The sequence below is a fragment of the Neomonachus schauinslandi genome, chromosome 4 (assembly GCF_002201575.2).
Source record: "Neomonachus schauinslandi chromosome 4, ASM220157v2, whole genome shotgun sequence".
NCBI lineage: Eukaryota > Metazoa > Chordata > Mammalia > Carnivora > Phocidae > Neomonachus > Neomonachus schauinslandi.
The window spans coordinates 69408749-69429707 of NC_058406.1; the positions used below are offsets into that span (position 1 = coordinate 69408749).

Here is a 20959-nt window from a genome sequence, read left to right on the forward strand (position 1 = left end):
AATATAAAATAGGGATATTGAACTTACATCCAGAGCTATGATACAGATTAGTATCTAAGAATTTAAAATTTTAGAAATACAAAGACAATAGTAGTAATTCAACAGATACTATGGAATTTTCCTCTGCCATAAATAATTGGGTAAATAGGAAATGAAATTTGAAGGCAGAGAGAATATACAGGGAAGACAGATTTATGTAAGTCCAGAGTTCAAGGATGCAGATTTTTAATCTGTGTTTATAGGAACTAATATAAGTATAACACAATATTCTTAATTGCCCTAAGAGAACAGAGACCTCTGTACATTTAGAAAAATTCTAATTGTGCAGAGAAAATAATTGAGAAACCAATGTCTTTAATTAAAAGTAAAATGCATATATAAACTAAGAAATAAATTATAGATGTTCATAAAGAATAATTAGAGAGGTAAAGTTTCTGCTATAACCTCATAAAAATAATTTTGGTGAAAAATATTAGGTAGCTCTAACCTACTAATTCAAAATATTATCTTGTATTTTAATCCTTTCCCCCCCACCCTGGAGACTTGTGAGTTTAATTGAAGTGCATCAGAGAACTTGAGTACTATATGAAATCAGGAACAGAAAAATTGTTCACATCAGCTTGATGAACCTAAATAAATTTATTGAACAAAAAGTATAGAGCAAATTCTACTCTGAGCAAATAATTTCCACTTCAAATTATACATATTTTTTAAATTAGCATAATAAAATTCTGAAAATTTTTCCTAATTATAGTAAACATAGAAAAATAATATAGTAAGTTGATTTCTTACCTTTGTTTTTAGACAACCAAAGCATTTCTTTATCTGCTTTTAAGTAGAATAACTATATGACATGACAAAAATGTGTACATTTTTATCTCTTCAAGAAACTGATTTATACTGATCATTTTTCTAAATCTTAATAGTTTGACAAAACTATTATCTGTCACAGCTTTGGTTTTAAGACTTTCCACATTTCTTCAGTTTGCTGTTTGGCCACAGCATCTCCAGAATAGTCAAGACAATTTGCATGCCACATGCCAATGCCTCGCAAGCCATGCTTTTGTATATATGCTGCTTTTAAAGAAATGCTCTGAGGGTTATCATACCACACTTGATGAAAATGGCCAGAAGAATCCTGTAAGAATAAATTAAACTATTCAGTAGAATATTAAATCCAATGATTCAAAAAGAATACAGTGAAATAATAGAAATTTTAGTGCACAGTACTTTATGCTTCCATGGTTCTGTTTGTGATACTTTCTAGATATGATTGTGGTACTTTCACAACAGCAGAGATTACACAAATGAGCTTTGTAATGTAGTCTGTACTGTTTTTAAAGTCCTTTTCATGTTCTCATGCCCTAAGATTCCTTCATTGCTCTGATCTGATGATTATCAACCAAGATGTACAAACTCCTGGGACCCACATGAAACCTACTTAATCAAAATATTCCAGGGTTGGAACTAGGACATATATTTGTGTTTTGCCATCCCATTAGGTAATTCTGATACCTATGGTCCTCTAGAACCAGCTTATGCATTTTTTTTGTACTCCCTACAGTTCCTGGAAATGTACTTAGGAGCTCAGCGGATGATTTTGTTCATGATGAATCAGCCAAATCAAAAGGTAATGGGTGGGGAAAATATCTCCTTTAATAGGTCTTACAGAATTAAGAACCATAAACTAGCCTGTAAAGTCCTCCCCAGCATCAACTGCCTCTATCTAGTACTAACACAGTCTCTCTTAGAAGGTAGGTAAGCTATTGGATAAGGGATAAAAAGAACTAGGCAAAAGGGTTAAGGAAAAGGGGAAAAGATAGGAAGTAAAAAATAGAATGAACTGTGATTTCAAATAATTTACTGATTTTTATATAACATCTGGGAAACTTTTAAAGGCAATTCTCAGTGGATGCCAGTAATATGTTTATGGTAGCACCACTGGAATCTAAGATTAAAGGACATTATTCACTTGGTAAATGAATAAACTGTGGCATATTTAAGTATAGTAGACTCGTTTACTACAAGCTCTTTAAAACTTTATTGAAAGGCAACTTATAGAACTTATTTTGCAGATTTGGGGGCAAACCCAAAGTCATAGGTCTCTGAATTTTGCCATTATTGTGGCAAGTACTTTGAGCCTTTTTGATACTGTTAAGGAATTTCAAATGCCTCAGAATAGTGAAGGGTGAAAAACTGAGTAAATGTAAGATTAACATATGCATGATTAAGGCATATATATGCTTTCAAGAATATGAAAGCGCATAAGAAAGCAGAATGATTCTCTTCAGTCACAGCAAGAAATTTGATTTTGGTTGCTATGGAATTTTACAATAAATGAAAGAGAAACAAAATAGTTTTATAACTAGATTGTTGTCTAAAGTGCCATTAAATGAATGTTTCCTGAATTCTAAAACTTTAAAGAAGGTTAGTCAGGGACAACAAAAACACAGTACGTCAGAGTGTAAACTGTTACACTGTTTGGCAAAGACAGGAGTATAAGGATCTTAATTAGTTATATAGATTACAAGCCTAGTTAATGAATAGGTATAGAATTTTCAAAATTTAGAAAGCTCTACATCAAAGCTTTCTATGTAATTGATGTACATGTCTGTATAACAATTAAAATGAAATATTAAAGAATATAAATTCTTACTGAAATCAACTTACATCATGACATTTTAGGGCTCCTTTTACAGTGACAAAATTCAAAGATGATTTGTAATTAGATTTTTGAGGTGCAGAAAAGTTTTATTATGCTAAAGGTAAATTATGAAAAATGTAACTTTTCTTTGCCTCTTTGGTATAGCAATTCCTATTTATCTAAATGACCAGAGCAAGTCTGTCAGGTAGTGTTTCTTCATTGTTTCTGTTTATAATATAATTTGTCTAATATCACATAGTTTATACCATTTTCCACTAATGCATTTCTTATTCTCAGCATCATGCCTCCCTATAAAACAGCCTCATCAGAATCCTTAGGCTACTTTGAAATGGAGGCTTACAGAGCTAGTAACCTATTTTGGCCCAAAACCACAGTTATCATACATAATTATCAACTATTAAGGAAATCCTGTTTGTGATATAACACCATCTAAAATGACAAGTGGCCCATGCAGAGCAGTTCCATTATTACTATAACTTGATCTGCTCACTGGCAAAGTAAAGTACTTGATTAGACAAGTTTACTCATGTAAACAGTAGTCTGTATATTGTACCCTAAAAGAAAATGGATAGAATAAAGGTTCATAATTTGTGAAAAGTCTTACTTTATAATTATAATAAGAAGCTTGCTGATCTTTATCCCAGTGGCTTCCAGAAATAGAACTATTGACTTGCTTCATAATTATTTTATAGGGCACCTGACGTCCTGAGGTAATACCACAAGAAGCCCTCCAGGAAGGGACTTTTGGAATGGTACAAACACAACCCTAGAAATACAACAATGTTCGTGTTATAGATTTAAGCAAATCAGAAAAACTATATTAGAAATAAAACGTATACTATAAATAGACTGACTATACAGAATAAAAGTTAAATTTCATTATTAAAATATGTAACACTCAAACTTCTACATATGAAACAAAACAGGCTTTAAAGAATAGAAAGAAAAAAATTATATAAGAAAAATTCTTACTTACCTCTAATAGATTTAGACAGGTATAATCATAACCATACCAGGGAACACCCATTACAAGTTTGTTAGGGCTAATGCCTATCTTGATGTAGTCATCATACCCTAATCAAATTGGGACAGAAAAAGCAGAAAGAAAAAACTTTTTCTTTTTATATTCTAATGGGTTTATACAAACTATGCAGCCATTCAGAATTGAAGTTTGAAAAACCAGGTACATTTTTGCAAAATACTAATACAGTGTTTCCCTAACATGACGTTATAAACATCATCCCTTAAGAACTATAAATTCTGTATCACTTAATGATTTCTTTTTGAATAATAGAAAACAAAAGATCAAATTGAAGCAAAAAATATTCACAAAATTTAATTCTGGGAAGAATAACATTTCAGGAGAAAGCATGTTAATTTTGTCTGTTAACTGCTGAGATTTCTGAAGTTTCAGGAAAGTTCATAAACTTTCTGGCAGGGATGGTCTCAGAATTTTTTTTTTTTAAGATTTTATTTATTTGAGAGAGCACGCACAAGCAGAGGGGGAGCAGGAGAGGGAGAAGCAGGCTCCCCACTGAGCTCGATCCCAAGACCCCAGGATCATGACCTGAGCCGAAGGCAGACACTTAACTGACTGAGCCACCCAGGTGCCCCTCACTTGTGCTTTCTAGAATTACAGCCAGGAACAAGAAATGTCCCCTCAATCTGTAGTTATGGCAATGAGAAAAATGAACAAATTCCTGGTCATTCCCTTTTGTGCCCAATGCAAAATGTTTTCCCACCAAAAGATATTGCAAGATTATCAAGAATGTTTAAGTAAATTTGTTTTTCAGAGCCTTTAAAGCTAATTACGTACTATTTAAATATCCAGGTCTCAAACATCCTTGATAATGAGCCTTTTATTGATAGAACACAGTTATCATCTCCTTTATGAAATACAGTTTGGGAACACTGGATTAAATAATTGCTTTGTAACTGTAACAATTATTTTTTTTATTTTTAAATAGCATATGCATATGATCAGACTGTTAAGACTTTAAGACTTTATCTCTAAATTAAAAGGTTTTTATTTATTAATCAACACTTAAATCAGGGCCAATTATCCCAGAAAATTTCACTTGAGTCCAAAAGATAGCAAGCAATTGTTTATTCAGTTGGCTGATGGGATACAAACCAAACTTCAGAAAGGCTAATGGCAAGCCCACATCATATGAATGACAGAAGTGACATCATTTTTAATATAGCATGGGCACTAATAATAAATGCCAAGTAAGACAGTCCTCTATCAATCATGCATAGTAGGTACTCACATTATAACTATCTTAGCTATTAAATTATTTAATGGTTATTTCAGCAAAAATATCCTGTCAAATTCTAGAAAAACAAGTATCTCCTTCATGTAATTTTGGGACAAGAGTGTTGACTTGAAGTTAATAGTCAGCTGCTTGAGTCCCAACTAAATAATACCTTAATATAAGCAGTGCAATGAGAACTTAACACTCATCATCTGATCTATAATAGAGGATTAATAATACACCTATCCCACAAGATTTTTAGAAGAATTAAGTGAAAACTTTAGAACGTGTAAACTTGAAAGCTCTCCAAATTAAGTGATATTCATGTTTCAAGGAAGCTTTATAAATGGAAAAGGTATACAAATGACTTAGAAATACTAAAATAATCTTATTGTTTAAGTGATCATTTGTGGATTCTTACTGATCATTTGTGGATTCTTACCAGTTAATGTCTCCTTATAGGGAGCATTGGCTGCTGCAATACATTCTGACAAGACCTGACTTTGTTCATCATAAGACATCACAAAGAGAAAGTCACAAGCATCTGCAATTCCAGCATAATTATAGCACCTGTCTTTGCACTTTGGAGACCAAGTTACATCAAAGGTTACCTGTGGAAAAACACATGCCTTTTTATGTAACATGATCAAATATGCTTATTATGTCCGTTTTTTTGATTATATATTTTCTTGCCCCATACTATCCAAGAAAAAAGACCTCTTTACATATAGAAATATAACAGTTCTAAGATGACTGAGCTAGATATATATTTGGGGCGCTGTGTAGAAAAGGAGTTTTAAACATAGGTGTAATGACAGTAGGGTGTAGTGGGGCCTCCAAGCAACTAGGCAGTAAAGAAAGCGCACTAAAAGAATTCAAATAATGTTTTTTTAAAATATCGTGCAGGCTAAATAGGTCATCTCTTGGCACAAGTTGACTCTCCTGTGTCGGGAGTTTAACCCCCTGATATACAATTACATTACATGATAGGTTTAATCTAACATTACGATTAAAGAATAGTGGTTTATGGCTACAGGGATAAATCAACTCAAAATGTTGAACAAATCACTTAAATGGTCTTATAAAACTTGAGTGATGCATTTTGGTGAGCCAGTCTTCCACAAGGATGAGACTATTTAAAATATTTATTGCCTTAGCCAAATATTAGCCTTATTTTATATATATGCAAATGTTCTAAAGCGTCAGTAAAGGTTTTTTTCTCTCATTAAACACATTATTACAAAAATTGAGATAGTTCAGTTAAAATTTTTATACTTTGGCCAATTTATCCTATTATAACTTTTTAGGACTTCATCAAAATTTTATAATTGTCTAAGTATTAGCACTAAAGGAAGCTCAGCTTCACAGGTACAAGCTTTCCTCAGCACTACAGCAAAATAGGTTATAAAGTGAATTTTTTTTTACACATCTGATCCCATTTTATCACTGCCTATTATAAAATAGGAGCTATATTCTAGTAATAGAGAAACTTAATGATCACCTCTAAAGAGTTAAATTTCAAATAAGTCCTTACCCTCTGCTGAGCATTAAGAGTATTTTTACCTGGATTTTCCGTTATAGTTCATCTCCAGCATTAGTATATTAGACAAACCAAAATGATTTTGGTTTTACTCTTGACTCTATTATAATTGGGTCTATATCCTTAAAACATCTGAATCTGTTTTCCTACCTATAAAAAATGATGGTGTAGAAAGAACGCTTCGGGAGGATTTCTAACTCTTTAATTCAATTACCATAATTCTGTAATCTTAATCATCTTTTCCCCAAAACTCACTTCTCCTTCCAGACTCTATTTAGTCATTTTTTTCTGGTGGCCAGTTTATTTGACTTCTCTCACACCCCAAAACTAATCTCGCATTTTCACAGATGTTCTGCCTCTTTCTTTCCATTAATTAATATTTATTAAACACTTCCTGGTGTTAAGGTTATGCCATCATCGTAATCCAAACTATAAATCTCAAGTTAGTAGACTTGGATTAGTCCGTACTGGTCTCCATTTCTCCTCTAAACTACTAAATACATACTACTGTGGAATAACCTTCCCCATACACTTTGTACCATGTAAACTCATTACATACAGAATAAAATGCATGTACTTCAGTCTCACATTCTGGATATTCCATAATCTGACCTGTCTTGGCAACTGTACCTCCCCCTAATTTTGAAATTGAATTTGACAGAGTAGCCCAAATTGTTCTCCTTCCCCCTCAAACATGGAAATATTCCTACTGCAGTCTTTGTTCAGTTTCTTCCTCCTTGCCCTTTCACTGTAGGAAAATCAGGACTAGCAAAGAGATTGTTTCCCACACACTAATTCTAACCTATTAGTAACAGCAATCTAGAGACTGAAGGAAAAGTTTTCTGAGAAGAAAATTTGTCAGGAGTATGGTGGCCTGCATACCAGGTATTTGCTATTTTTTATCTAAATTGTATTCATCTGAGGAGGGAGAGTTCAATTCAGTGATGTAGGAAAACCCAGAAATCAACCTGCTCCATAGACACGCCAAACCTACACTTCTCTATAGAGCAATTTCTCCTGAAGAACTGAGGACTGACTGAACAGCTTTTACACAACAGAAGATAAACACACCACCTAGAGAACAGCAAGAGAGACATAGACACAGTAACAAAAGAAATTCCCACCCCCTGATGCTGCTAACTGCAGTGGGGAAGGATATATACTGGGAGACCGTGAGCAGGTTTTTCTGCCTTGGGGCACAGGAGGGAGAAAGCAACTGTGTAAAAGACCAACTAGAATATACAAGATCCAGTCCCAGAACTTTGTCAGACAGTGGGAGAGCTGCTGGAACTCTTTGGATTAGAAAGGCTGGAGAGCACCATGGTTTACATTCCTTCTCTACCTTGATAGCATAAGCATGAACAGGAACAGGGTCTGGGTGACTGCCCAAGCCAGCCTACCATCTCAGTAAGCCCTGGGCTCCGAACCCACACCAGCCCCACCCATCCCACCAATGCAGATTGAGTACAATGCACACAGGACACCCCTAGTCAACACTAACTACAATTCCAGATGTCTCACCAAGGTGACACAGGTGCCAAACACCCTAGAACACTCCAGGCCTGCACTGCTTTGGCTCCAAGTGATTTGCCGGGGTACCCCCTGAGCAAAGCACCCTGGGACACCTTGGCCTGCACCTGCCTCTGCTCCAGCCACTCTGCCAGGTATCCCTGCACAGATGCCCCAAGACCCCCCCCCCCCGCACCTTCCACCCACTTAATCTTCAGCTGTCCTGCCAAGGCGTCTTCTGTGCAAAGAGCCCTGGACTGTCCCAGCCCATGCCCACTTCAGCTCTGACCATCCCACCAGGGTTGCCCCAACCTACAGGACAGCCACAGCTCCAGCCAGATAGCCAGCCAAAATCACCAGGTGCTACAATCTGCAGAGGGGATGATCATACACAAGACCATTTCTTCAAGTTTAGAAGTAGCTCTTCCATCTAATTCATAGAAACAAACACAGAAGGTCAATCAAAATGATAAAGAGGAATATGCTCCAAATGAAAGAACTCAGAAAAAGAACTAAATGAAATAAACATAAGCAATCTACCTATAAAGAGTTCAAAATAATGATCATAGTCACCAGAGGAAAGAGTGGATAAACTCAGAACATCAAGAAGAGATTAAAAAAAAATTTTTTTTTAATCAGAGTTGAATATAGTTACTGAGATGGAAGATACACTAGAGGGAATCAAGAGTAGATTAGAAGATGCAGAAAAATGGACCAGCAATCTAGAAGACAGAGTAATGGAAAGCACCCAACCTGAGCAGCAAAAAGATAAAACAATGAGGATAGCTTCAGGGTTATCTTGGACATCAAATGAACAAGCATCCACATTCTAGGGGTCCCAAGAAGAGGAGGAGAAAGAGGAAGACAGAAAACTTATTTGAAGAAACAATAGCTGAAAATGTCCCTGACCTAGGAAGGAAATGGACATCCAGGTTCAAGAATCACAGAGAGTTCCAAAGAAGATGAACTCAAGGTGAGGGGGAAAAGATGGCGGAGGAGTAGGAGACCCTATTTCAACTGGTCCCCAGAATTGAGCTGGATATCTACCAGACCACTCTGAGCACCCACGAAACCAGCCTGAGATGTAAGAAGATCTGGATCTCTACAAACAGAATATCGCAGGCGGTTGGTTTTGAGGTACGAAGCGGGGAGCCGTGATTCCATGGGCAGATAACGGAGGATAAACGGCAGCGGGAGGGTGCCTGACCGTGGGGATCCTACACTGCTGGTGAGTGACAGCCTTGCGCGCTGCAGACGGGGCACAGACTCACAGACCAGTAGCGGCAGGGAAAGGACTTTAGGGCAGCCCCCGGGGTGTAAACCCAGAGCGGCGGGGTCACACGAGCGAACTGGGAGCGGCTGGCGGTTTTGGAAGCACATAGGGCAGAGACGTGCTCCGACCTGGAGGCAGGACTGGGAGCACTGGGGAGGGGCACACAACCCAGGCCACTGCAGTTTATAGCAGCACGGACAGAAACGGAGACGGTGTGGCCTGCAGAGCTCACTGAAGAACAGACTGCAGTCTCTCTGCTATGAGGCAGAGTGTTGGAAACAATCTCTTCTGCTCTGACTTGCGGAAGAGAGGCGGAAAGCCGCCAGAGAACAAAAGCCCCAAAGACTGATTCCTGCTGAGCCCATCCCCTGCCACAGGGTGGGCAGGGCAACTCCACCCAAACAGGGTTGCCTGAATAACAGCGTGGCAGGCCCCTCCCACAGAAGACAGGCTGGGAAAACAAGAGGCCAGCAACCCTAAGGTCCCAAGAAAACAGGTGCATCTTGCTTGGGTTCTGGTCAATAATTTGGACTCTATACATTCCCTCAAACACCCATCAACAGAATGACTAGGAGGAGGAACCCCCCAAATAGAAAAGACTCAGAGATTATGACTTATGCCACAGATTTACAAATGGATGCAGACATAACCAAGATGTCGGAGATGGAATTCAGGCTAGCAATTGTGAAGACAATGGCTAGAATGGAGAAATCAATTAATGGCAACATAGAGTCTCTAACGGCAGAAATCAAAGGTGAATTGGCAGAACTTAAAAATGCTATCAATGAGATCCAATCCAATCTAGATAATCTAACAGCTAGGGTAACTGAGGCAGAAGAGCAAATAAGCGACCTGGAAGACAATAGATAAAAAGGGAAAAGAGGAGGCCAGGGAAAAACAACTCAGAATCCATGAAAATAGAATCAGAGAAATAAGTGACACCATGAAGTGTTCCAATGTCAGAATAATTGGAATCCCGGAGGGAGTGGAGAGAGAGAGAGAACTAGAAGACGTATTTGAGCAAATCGTAGCTGAGAACTTCCCTAATTTGGGGAATGAAACAAACATTTGAGTCCTAGAGGCAGAGAGGACCCCCTCCTAAGATCAAGGAAAACAGGCCAACACCCCGGCATGTAATAGTAAAACTTGCAAATCTTAGAACCAAGGAAACCATCTTAAGGGCAGTTAGGGGGAAGAGATTCCTTACGTCCAGAGGGAGGAACATCAGAATAACGTCAGACCTATCCACAGAGACCTGGCAAGCCAGAAAGGCCTGGCAAGACATATTCAGGGTACTAAATGAGAAGAACATGCAGCCAAGAATACTTTATCCAGCAAGGCTGTCATTTAGAATGGATGGAGAGATGCAGAGCTTCCACAACCGGCAGCAGTTGAAAGAATATGTGACCACTAAGCCAGCCCTGCAAGAAATATTAAGGGGGGTTCTATAAAAGGAGAAAGACCCCAAGAGTGATCTACAACAGAAATTTACAGAGACAATCTATAGAAACAAGGACTTCACAGGCAACATGATGACAATTAATTCATATCTTTCAATAATCACTCTCAACGTGAATGGCTTAAACGCTCCCATAAAACGGCACAGGGTTGCAGATTGGATAAAAAGACAGGACCCATCCATATGCTGTCTACAAGAGATTCATTTTGAACCTAAAGATACATCCAGACTGAAAGTGAAGGGATGGAGATCCATCTTCCATGCCAGCGGACCTCAAAAGAAAGCTGGGGTAGCAATTCTTATATCAGACAAATTAGATTTTAAACTAAAGTCTGCAATAAGAGACACAGAAGGACACTATATCATACTTAAAGGGTCTATCCAACAAGATCTAACAATTGTAAATATCTATGCCCCCAACATGGGAGTAGCCATCTACATAAGCCAACTGTTAACCAAAATAAAGAGTCATATTGATAACAATACGTTAATTGTAGGAGACCTCAATACTCCACTCTCAGCAATGGACGGATCATCTAAGCAGAAAATCAACAAGGAAACAAGAGCTTTGAATGATACATCGGACCAGATGGACCTCATAGATATTTACAAAACATTCCACCTGAAAACAACAGAACACTCATTCTTCTCGAGCACACATGGAACTTTCTCCAGAATAGACCATATACTGGGTCACAAATCAGGTCTCAACCGATACCAAAAGATTGAGATTATTCCCTGCATATTCTCAGACCACAGTGCTCTAAAACTGGAACTCAATCACAAGAAAAAATTGGGGAGAAATTCAAACACTTGGAAGCTAAAGACCACTCTGCTCAAGAATGTTTGGGTCAACCAGGTAATCAAAGAAGAACTTAAACAATTCATGGAAATCAATGAGAACGAAAACACATCGGTCCAAAACCTATGGGATACTGCAAAGGTGGTCCTATGGGGGAAATACATAGCCATCCAAGCCTCACTCAAAAAAATAGAAAAATCCTGAATTCACCAACTAACTCTACACCTTAAAGAACTAGAGAAAAAGCAACAAACAATGCTTAAGCCACGCATTAGAAGAGAAATAATTAAAATTAGAGCAGAGATCAATGAATTAGAAACCAGAAACACAGTAGATCAGATCAACGAAACTAGAAGTTGGTTCTTTGAAAGAATTAATAAGATCGATAAACCACTGGCCAGACTTATCCAAAAGAAAAGAGAAAGGACGCAAATTAATAAAATTATGAATGAAAGGGGAGAGAGCACGACTAACACCAAGGAAATAGAAACAATTATTAGAAATTATTATCAACAACTATATGCCAATAAACTGAGCAATCTGGATGAAATGGAGGCCTTCCTCGAAACCTATAAGCTGCCAAGACTGAAACAGGAAGAAACTGACAACCTGAATAGGCCAATAACCAGTAACGAGATTGAAGCAGTGATCAAAAACCTCCCAAAAAACAAGTGTCCAGGGCCTGATGGATTCCCTGGGGAATTCTACCAAACATTCAAAGATGAAATAATACCTATTCTACTGAAGCTGTTTCAAAAAACAGAAACAGAAGGAAAACTTCCAAACTCATTCTATGAGGCCAGCAATACCTTAATCCCCAAACCAGGCAAAGACCCCATCAAAAAGGAGAATTTCAGACTGATATCCCTAATGAATATGGATTCCAAGATCCTCAACAAAATCCTAGCTAATAGGATCCAACAATACATTAAAAGGATCATCCACCACGACCAAGTGGGATTTATCCCCGGGATGCAAGGGTGGTTCAACATTTGCAAATCAATCAACGTGATAGAACACATTAATAAGAGGAGGGAGAAAAACCATATGGTCCTCTCAATTGATGCAGAAAAAGCATTTGACAAAATACAACATCCTTTCCTGATTAAAACTCTTCAGAGTATAGGGAGAGAGGGAACATTCCTCAGGTTCATAAAATCCATCTATGAAAAACCCACAGTGAATATCATCCTCAATGGGGAAAAGCTCAGAGCCTTTCCCTTAAGATCAGAAACACGTCAAGGATGCCCACTCTCACCACTATTGTTCAACATAGTACTAGAAGTCCTAGCAACAGCAATCAGACAACAAAAAGAAATAAAAGGTATTCAAATTGGCAAAGAAGTCAAACTCTCTCTTTTCACAGACGACATGATACTTTATGTGGAAAACCCAAAAGACTCCACCCCCAAATTACTAGAACTCATACGGCAATTCAGTAATGTGGCAGGATACAAAATCAATACACAGAAATCAGTTGCTTTCTTATACACTAACAACGCAACTGTAGAAAGAGAAATTAGAGAAACAATTCCATTTACAATAGCACCAAAAACCATAAGATACCTCAGAATAAACCTAACCAAAGAGGTAAAGGATCTATACTCTAGGAACTACAAAACACTCATGAAAGAAATTGAAAGGGGCACCTGGGTGGCTCAGTCGTTAAGCATCTGCCTTCGGCTCAGGTCATGATCCCAGGGTCCTGGGGTCAAGCCCCACATCAGGCTCCCTGCTCCAGGGGAAGCCTGCTTCTCCCTCTCCCACTCCCCCTGCTTGTGTTCCCTCTCTCACTGTGTCTCTCTCTGTCAAATAAATAAAAAATATTAAAAAAAAAAATTGAAGACGACACAAAAAGATGGAAAAATATTCCATGCTCATGGATCGGAAGAATAACATTGTTAAAATGTCTATGCTACCCAGAGCAATCTATACCTTCAATGCCATCCCAATCAAAATTCCAATGACATTTTTCAAAGTGCTGGAACAAACAATCCTAAAATTTGTATGGAATCAGAAAAGACCCCAAATCGCCAAGGAAATGTTGAAAAAGAAAAACAAAGCTGGGGGCATCACGTTGCCTGATTTCAAGCTATATTACAAAGCTGTGATCACCAAGACAACATGGTACTGGCACAAAAACAGACATATAGACCAATGGAACAGAATAGAGAACCCAGATATGGACCCTCAACTCTATGGTCAAATAATCTCTGACAAAGCAGGAAAAAACATGCAATGGAAAAAAGACCACATGCAGAAGAATGAAACTCGACCATTCTCTAACACCATTCACAAAGATTGACTCAAAGTGGATGAAAGACCTCAATGTGAGACAGGAATCCATCAAAATCCTAGAGGAGAACATAGGCAGTAACCTCTTTGACATCGCCCACAGCAACTTCTTTAAAGATACCTCTCCAAAAGCTAGTGAAACAAAAGCAAAAATGAACTTTTGGGACTTCATCAAGATAAAAAGCTTCTGCGCAGCAAAGGAAACAGCAAAACAAAGAGGCAACCCACAGAATGGGAGAAGATATTTGCAATGACACTACAGATAAAGGGCTGGTATCCAAGATCTATAAAGAACTTCTCAAACTCAACACCCAAAAAACAAATAATCAAGTCAAAAAGTGGGCAGAAGATATGAAAAGACAGTTCTCTGAAGAAGACATACAAATGGCTAACAGACACATGAAAAAAATGTTCATCATCATTAGCCATCAGGGAAATCCAAATCAAAACCACATTGAGATACCACCTTACACCAGTTAGAATGGCAAAAATTGACAGGGAAAGAAATAACAAATGTTGAAGAGGTTGTGGAGAAAGAGGAATCCTCTTAGACTGTTGGTGGGAATGCAAGTAGGTACACCCACTTTGGAAAACAGTGTGGAGGTTCCTCAAAAATTTAAAAATAGAGCTACCCTATGACCCAGCAATTGCACTACTGGGCATTTACCCCAAAGACACAGATGTAGTGAAAAGAAGGGCCACATGCACCCCAATGTTCATAGCAGCAATGTCCACAATAGCCAAACTATGGAAAGAACCGAGATGCCCTTCAACAGATGAATGGATAAAGAAGATGTGGTCCATATATACAATGGAATATTACTCAGCCATCAGAAAGGATGAATAGCCAACTTTACATCAACATGGATGGGACTGGAGGAGATTATGCTAAGTGAAATAAGTCAAGCAGAGAAAGTCAATTATCATATGGTTTCACTTATTTGTGGAGCATAAGGAATAGCATGGAGGACATTAGGAGAAGGAAGGGAAAAATGAGGGGGGGAATTGGAGGGGGAGATGAACCATGAGAGACTATGGACCTGAGAAACAAACAGGGTTTTAGAGGGGAGGAGGGAGGGGGGATTGGTTAGCCTGGTGATGGGTATTAAGGAGGGCACGTACTGCATGGAGCACTGGGTGTTATACGAAGACAATGGATCGTGGATCACCACATCAAAAACCAATGATGTATTGTATGGTGACTAACATAATAACATTAAAAAAAAGAAGATGAACCCAAGGAGGGCCACAAGACAATAATTAAAATGTCAAAGATTAAAGAAAGAATTTTAAAAGCAGCAAAAGGAATTAGTTACATACAAAGGTTAAAACGCTATCAGCTTATCTTTCAGCAGAAACTTTGTAGGCCAGAAGGGATTGGCATGATATATTGAAAGCATGGAAAGGAAAAAACCTCCAAGAATACTCTACCTGGCAAAGTTATCATTCAGAATTAAGGAGAGGGAGAGTTTCCCAAACAAAAGTTAAACAAATTTATCACCACAGTTACAAGAAATGTTAAAGGCACTCCCTTAAGTGGAAAAGAAAAAGGCCAGATTAGAAGAAAATTATGAAAAATTTCATGAGTAAAGGAAACAAAATAAAGGCAGTAGAGCAATCACTTATAAAGCTAATATGAAGGTTAAAAGTAGTAAAATCAATTGTATCTAAAAAAATAGTTAATGGGACTCACAAAAGAAGAAGATATAAAATATGACCACATATACATAGGGGGGACTGAAAATGAGGTTCATATAAAATGTGTTTGAACATAACTGACCATCAACTTATTATAGACTGCTATACACGTAAAATATTATATATGAACCTCTTGGTAACCTATAAAAAACCTATAATAGATACACAAAAAATGAAGAGAAAGAAAGTAATACACTAAAAAAGTCATCCATTACAGAGAGCAAGAGAAGAAGAAAGGGAGAGACAAAAACTATCAAAAAAATCAGAACACAAAATGGCTGTAAGTACATACCTACCAATAATTACTTTAGGGTCATCTGGGTGGTACAGTTCGTTAAGCGTACAACTCTTGGTTTTGGCTCAGGTTGTGATCTCAGAGTTGTGAGATCGAGCCACGTATCAGACTCCATGCTCAACGTGGAGTCTGCTTAAGACTCTCTCTCTCCTCCCTCTGCCCCTCCCACCTGTGCACATGATTTCTCTAATAAATAAATCTTCAAAAAAATCTTTAAAAAAAATAATTAAATGTAAATGGTGTAAATATTCCAAAAGACCTAGACAAAATGGTTAAAAAAAGACAAGACCCATCAAAACAAAACAAAAACAAGACCCATCAATGTGTTCCTGCAAGAGATTCATTTCAGACATAAAGACACATATAGACTGAAAGTAACAGGATGGAAAATAGCCCAGGCAAATGGAAGGGGAAAAAAAGGTGGGGGCGCCTGGGTGGCTCAGTTGGTTAAGCGTCTGCCTTCAGCTCGGGTCCTGATCCCAGGGTCCTGGAATCAAGTTCCACATCAGGCTCCCTGCTCAGTGGGGAGTCTGCTTCACCCTCTCCCTCTGCTACTCACTCTCTCTCTCAAATAATAAAAAAAAAAGGTGGGGTATCAACTCTTAGACCTAATAGACTTTAAAACAAGTCTGTAACAAGAGACTAAGGTGAACGTACATAATGATAAAAGGATCAATCCAGTGAGAGGATACAACAGTTGTAAATATCTATTATGCAGCCAACATTGGAGCACCTAACTACATAAGGCAAATATTAACAGACATAAAGGAAAAAATGGACAGCAATACATAATGGTAGAGGACTTTAAACCCCACATACATTAATGGGTAGATCATTCAGACATAAAATCAACAGAATACACATTCTTTTCAAACACACATGGAACATTCTCCAAAACAGATCACGTGTTAGGCCACAAAACAAGTCTCAATAAATTCAAGAAAACTGAAATCATATTAAACATTTTCCAACCATGACAGAATGAAACTAGAAATCAGTTATCTGGAAAAAGCAAACACATGGAGGCTAAACAACATGCCACTAAACAACAACAAATGAGTTAACAAAGAAAGAGGAAATAGATAATACATGGAGACAAATACGAAAATATAATGGTCCAAAATCTATGGGACACAACAAAAGCAGTTGGAGGGAAGTTTATAGCAATTCAGGACTACCTCAAGAAACAAGACAGATCTCAAATAGACACTTCAACCTTACACCTAAAGGAACTAGGAAAAAAAGCTTAAAGTTAGAAGAAATTAATAAGGATCAGATTAATAAATAAATAGAATTTTAAAAGATCAATGAAACAAACATTTCTTTGAAAAGATAAAGTTAATTAAACTTTAGTGAAACTCATCAAGACGACAGAAGACTCAAATCAGAAATAGAAGAACCAACTCCACAGAAATATAAAAGATTATAATAAACTACTACCAAAAAACTATATGCAAATTGGACAACCTAAAAGAAATGGGTAAATTCCTAGACATAAAGAACCTACCTCCCAAAATGAAATTAGGAAGAAATAAAAAATCTGAACAGACCAATTAATAGCAACAAAATTGAATTTATAATCCAAAATCTCCCAACAAACAAAAGTCCAGAACCAGATGTATTTACAGGTGAATTCTACCAAACATTGAAAAAAGAGGTAACCTATTCTTCTCAAACTCTTCCGAAAAAAGAAAAGGAGGACTCCACATTCATTATATGAGACCCTGACACCAAAACAAGACAAAGACAATACAAAAAAAGAGAAAACAACAAGCCAAAAAATTTTAGCAAGCCAATATTCAATATATTGTTGCAAATTCAACAATATATTAAAAGAATCATCCTCCAAGTGGAATTTATTCCAGGGATGCAAGAATGGTTCAATATCCACATACCAACATGATATTCCACAGTAACACAGTGAAAGATAAAATCATATGATCATAACAATAGATGCAGAATATGCATTTGACAAAATTCAATATCCTTTCATGATAAAAATTCTCAAAGGGGGTTTAGAGGTAACATACCTCAACATTATAAAGGCCATATATGATAAAACCCACAGATAAGATCTTACTCAATGGTGAAAAACAGAGCTTTTCCTCTAAGTTCAGAAACAAGGATGTCCACGCTCACCACTTTTATTCAATATAATATTAGAAGTCCTAGCTGTACCAATCAAACAAGAAATAAATGGCATCCACATTGGTAAGGAAGAAGTAAAACTGTTACTATTTTCATATAACATGATACTATATATTAAAAAAACCCTAAAGACTGCACCAAAAACTAGACCCGATAAATGAATTAAGTTGCAGGATACAAAATTAATATACAGAAACCTGTTGCATTTCAATACACTAATAATGAAGTAGCAGAAAGAGAAATTAAGAAATAATTCCATTTACAGCTGTACCAAAAATCAAGTAAAATACCTAGGAATAAACTTAACCAAGGAGGTAAAAGACCTGTACTCTAAAAACTATAAAACATTTATGAAAGAAATTGGAGATGACACAAACAAATGGAAAGATACTCCATGCTCATAAATTGGAAGAATATTGTTAAAATGTCCATACTACCCAAAGCAATCTACAGATTTAATGCAATCTTTATCAAAATACAAGAACCTTTTTTTTTTTTTTTACAGAACTAGAGTAAATAATACTAAAATCCTTATGGTACAACCAACAAAGTTGGAAGGATCACAATTCCAGATTTCAAAATACACTATACAAATAATAATAATCAAAACAGTATGGTACTGGCACAAAAAGAGACACAAAGATCAATGGTACAGAATAGAAAGCCCAGAAATAAACCCCCATTTATATGGTCAATTAATCTACAACAAAGGAGGCAAGAATATACAATGGGGAAAAGGAAGTCTCTTCAACAAATGGTAATCGGAAAATAAGACAGCTACATGCAAAAAAAAAAAAAATGAAATTGGACCACTTTCTCAACCCGTATACAAAAATAAATTCAAAATGAATTAAAGATCTAAATGTGAGACCTGAAACCAAAAGTCTTCTAGAAGAAAACATGTCTAGTAATCTCTTTGAGATCAGCCTTAGCAACATTTTTCTAGATATGCCTCTACAGGCAAGGGACTACAACAAAATAAAAAGCTTTTGCACAGTGAAGTAAACCATCAACAAAATGAAAAATCTATTGAATGGGAGATTTTTGCAAATGATCTATCCAATAAGGGATTAATACCCAAAATATGTAAAAAGTGTACACAACACCCAAAACACAAATAGTCCAATTAAAAATGGGCAGAGGACCTGAATACACATTTCTCCAAAGATGACATACAAATGGCCAACAGACACATGAAAAGATGCTCAACATTACTAATCATCAAGGAATTGCAAATCAAAACCACAAGGAGATATCACTTATCAGAATGGCTACTATCAAAAAGACAAGAAATAAGTATTGACAAGGATGAGGAGAACATTTGTGCACTGTTGGTGAGGATGTGATTGGTGCATTCACTATGGAAAACAGTATGGAGTTTCCTCAAAAAAAATAAAAACAGAAATACCATATGATCCAGTAATTCCACTACTGGGTATTTACCCAAAGAAAATGAAAACACTAATTCAAAAAGATATGCATCCCGATGTTTATTAGCATTATTTACAATAGTCAAGATATGGAGGATATCCAAGTGTCTATCCATAGATGAAGGGATAAAGAAGATGCAGGTATGTTTCTATGTCTGTCTCCCCCTCTCTCCCTCCTTCCCTCCCTCTCTCTCTCTATATGATGGAATATTTCTCAGCCATAAAGAAGAATGAGATCCTACTCTTTGCAACAACATGGATGGACCTAGAAGGTATTATGCTAAGTGAAATAAGAAAGACAAATACCATATGATTTCAGTCATATGTGGAATTTAAGAAACAAAACAAGTGAACAAAGGAACAAACAAACAAAAAACAGACTTCTAAATACAGAGAACTGGTAGTTGCCAGAGGGGAGTGGGTGGGAAGATGGGGTAAATAAATAGGTAATAAGTTGTACTTAGCTGAAAAGCCAAATTCTACACTGATAAAACTTCCTTGCTTACATAAAGCCACAGAGATATCAATCCTTATATCATTTATTATTTTCCAGTGAATCTCAAATTCATGTTGACCAATTGTACCAAAATCACCTAGCACAGTTGGTAAAAATACAGTTCCTAGGCTCTATGCCAGACCTACTGAATCAATCTCTCGAGATAGTTTAACAATCAGGTGATTCTCAGGTGATTCTCAGGTAGTATAAACCAGTGACTCTAAACCTATTTATATGAAATAGAATATATATTTCATATGTATATATTTCCTACTTAACTAGATTTTAAATTTTTGAAAGGCAGGTATCATTTATTCACTAAATAAACAATTTTTAACATTGTGTTAGATAGAAAGGAGCTGGTCCCCACCTTCAAAAATCTCACTATTTAGTCTTGTATAGGTGTATCTCAGTTTATTGTGCTTCACAGATACTGCATTTTTTTTTTATTACAGATTTAAAGTTTTTGGCAACCCTGCATCAAGCAAGTCTATCAGCACCATTATTCCAACAGCATTTGCTCACTTCATGTCTCTGTGTCACATTTTGGTAATTCTCACAATATATCAAACTTTTTCATTATTCTGATTTGTGGTCAGTGATTTTTAATGTTACTACTGTAATAGTTTTAGGGTGCCACAAACCATGCCCATATAAGATGGCAAACAATCCATAAATGTGTGTGTTCTGACTGCTCCACCCACTGGTTGTTTCCCTGTCTCTGTCCCTCTTCTTGGGCCTCCCGATTCCCTGAGACACAATAACATTGAAATTAGAACAAATTAATAACTCTACAATGGCCTCTAAGTGTTCAAGTGAAAGGAAGAGTCACACGTCTCTCACTTCAAATCAAAAGCTAGAAATGATTAAGCTTAGTGAGGAAAGTTTGTCAAAACCTGAGAAAGGCCAGGGGCGCCTGGGTGGGTCAGTCGTTAAGCGCCTGCCTTCGGCTCAGGTCATGATCCCAGGTTCTGGGATCGAGCCCCGCATCGGGCTCCCCGCTCGGCGGGAAGCCTGCCTCTCCCCCCTCCACTCCCCCTGCCTGTGCTCCTCTCTCACTGTGTCTCTCTCTGTCAAATAAATAAAATCTTTAA

At 37.0% G+C, this 20959-nt stretch overlaps 2 protein-coding genes across 2 annotated transcripts in view; one reads left to right on the plus strand and one right to left on the minus strand.

Annotated features, from left to right (window-relative positions):
* The window catches only part of SPATA1 (spermatogenesis associated 1), a 37908-nt gene extending 36284 nt beyond the window's left edge, over positions 1-1624 (plus strand). The window contains 1 exon segment of the mRNA XM_044914553.1: positions 1565-1624. The gene's annotated coding sequence lies outside the window, so the exon portion shown is untranslated.
* The window catches only part of CTBS (chitobiase), a 46291-nt gene continuing 26278 nt past the window's right edge, over positions 947-20959 (minus strand). The window contains exons 4-7 of the mRNA XM_021690211.1: positions 5363-5531; positions 3642-3739; positions 3270-3431; positions 947-1138 (exon numbers count right to left, since the gene is read on the minus strand). Of these exons, the coding sequence (XP_021545886.1) occupies positions 947-1138; positions 3270-3431; positions 3642-3739; positions 5363-5531 (621 nt within the window). The remainder of the gene's footprint in view (positions 1139-3269; positions 3432-3641; positions 3740-5362; positions 5532-20959) is intronic.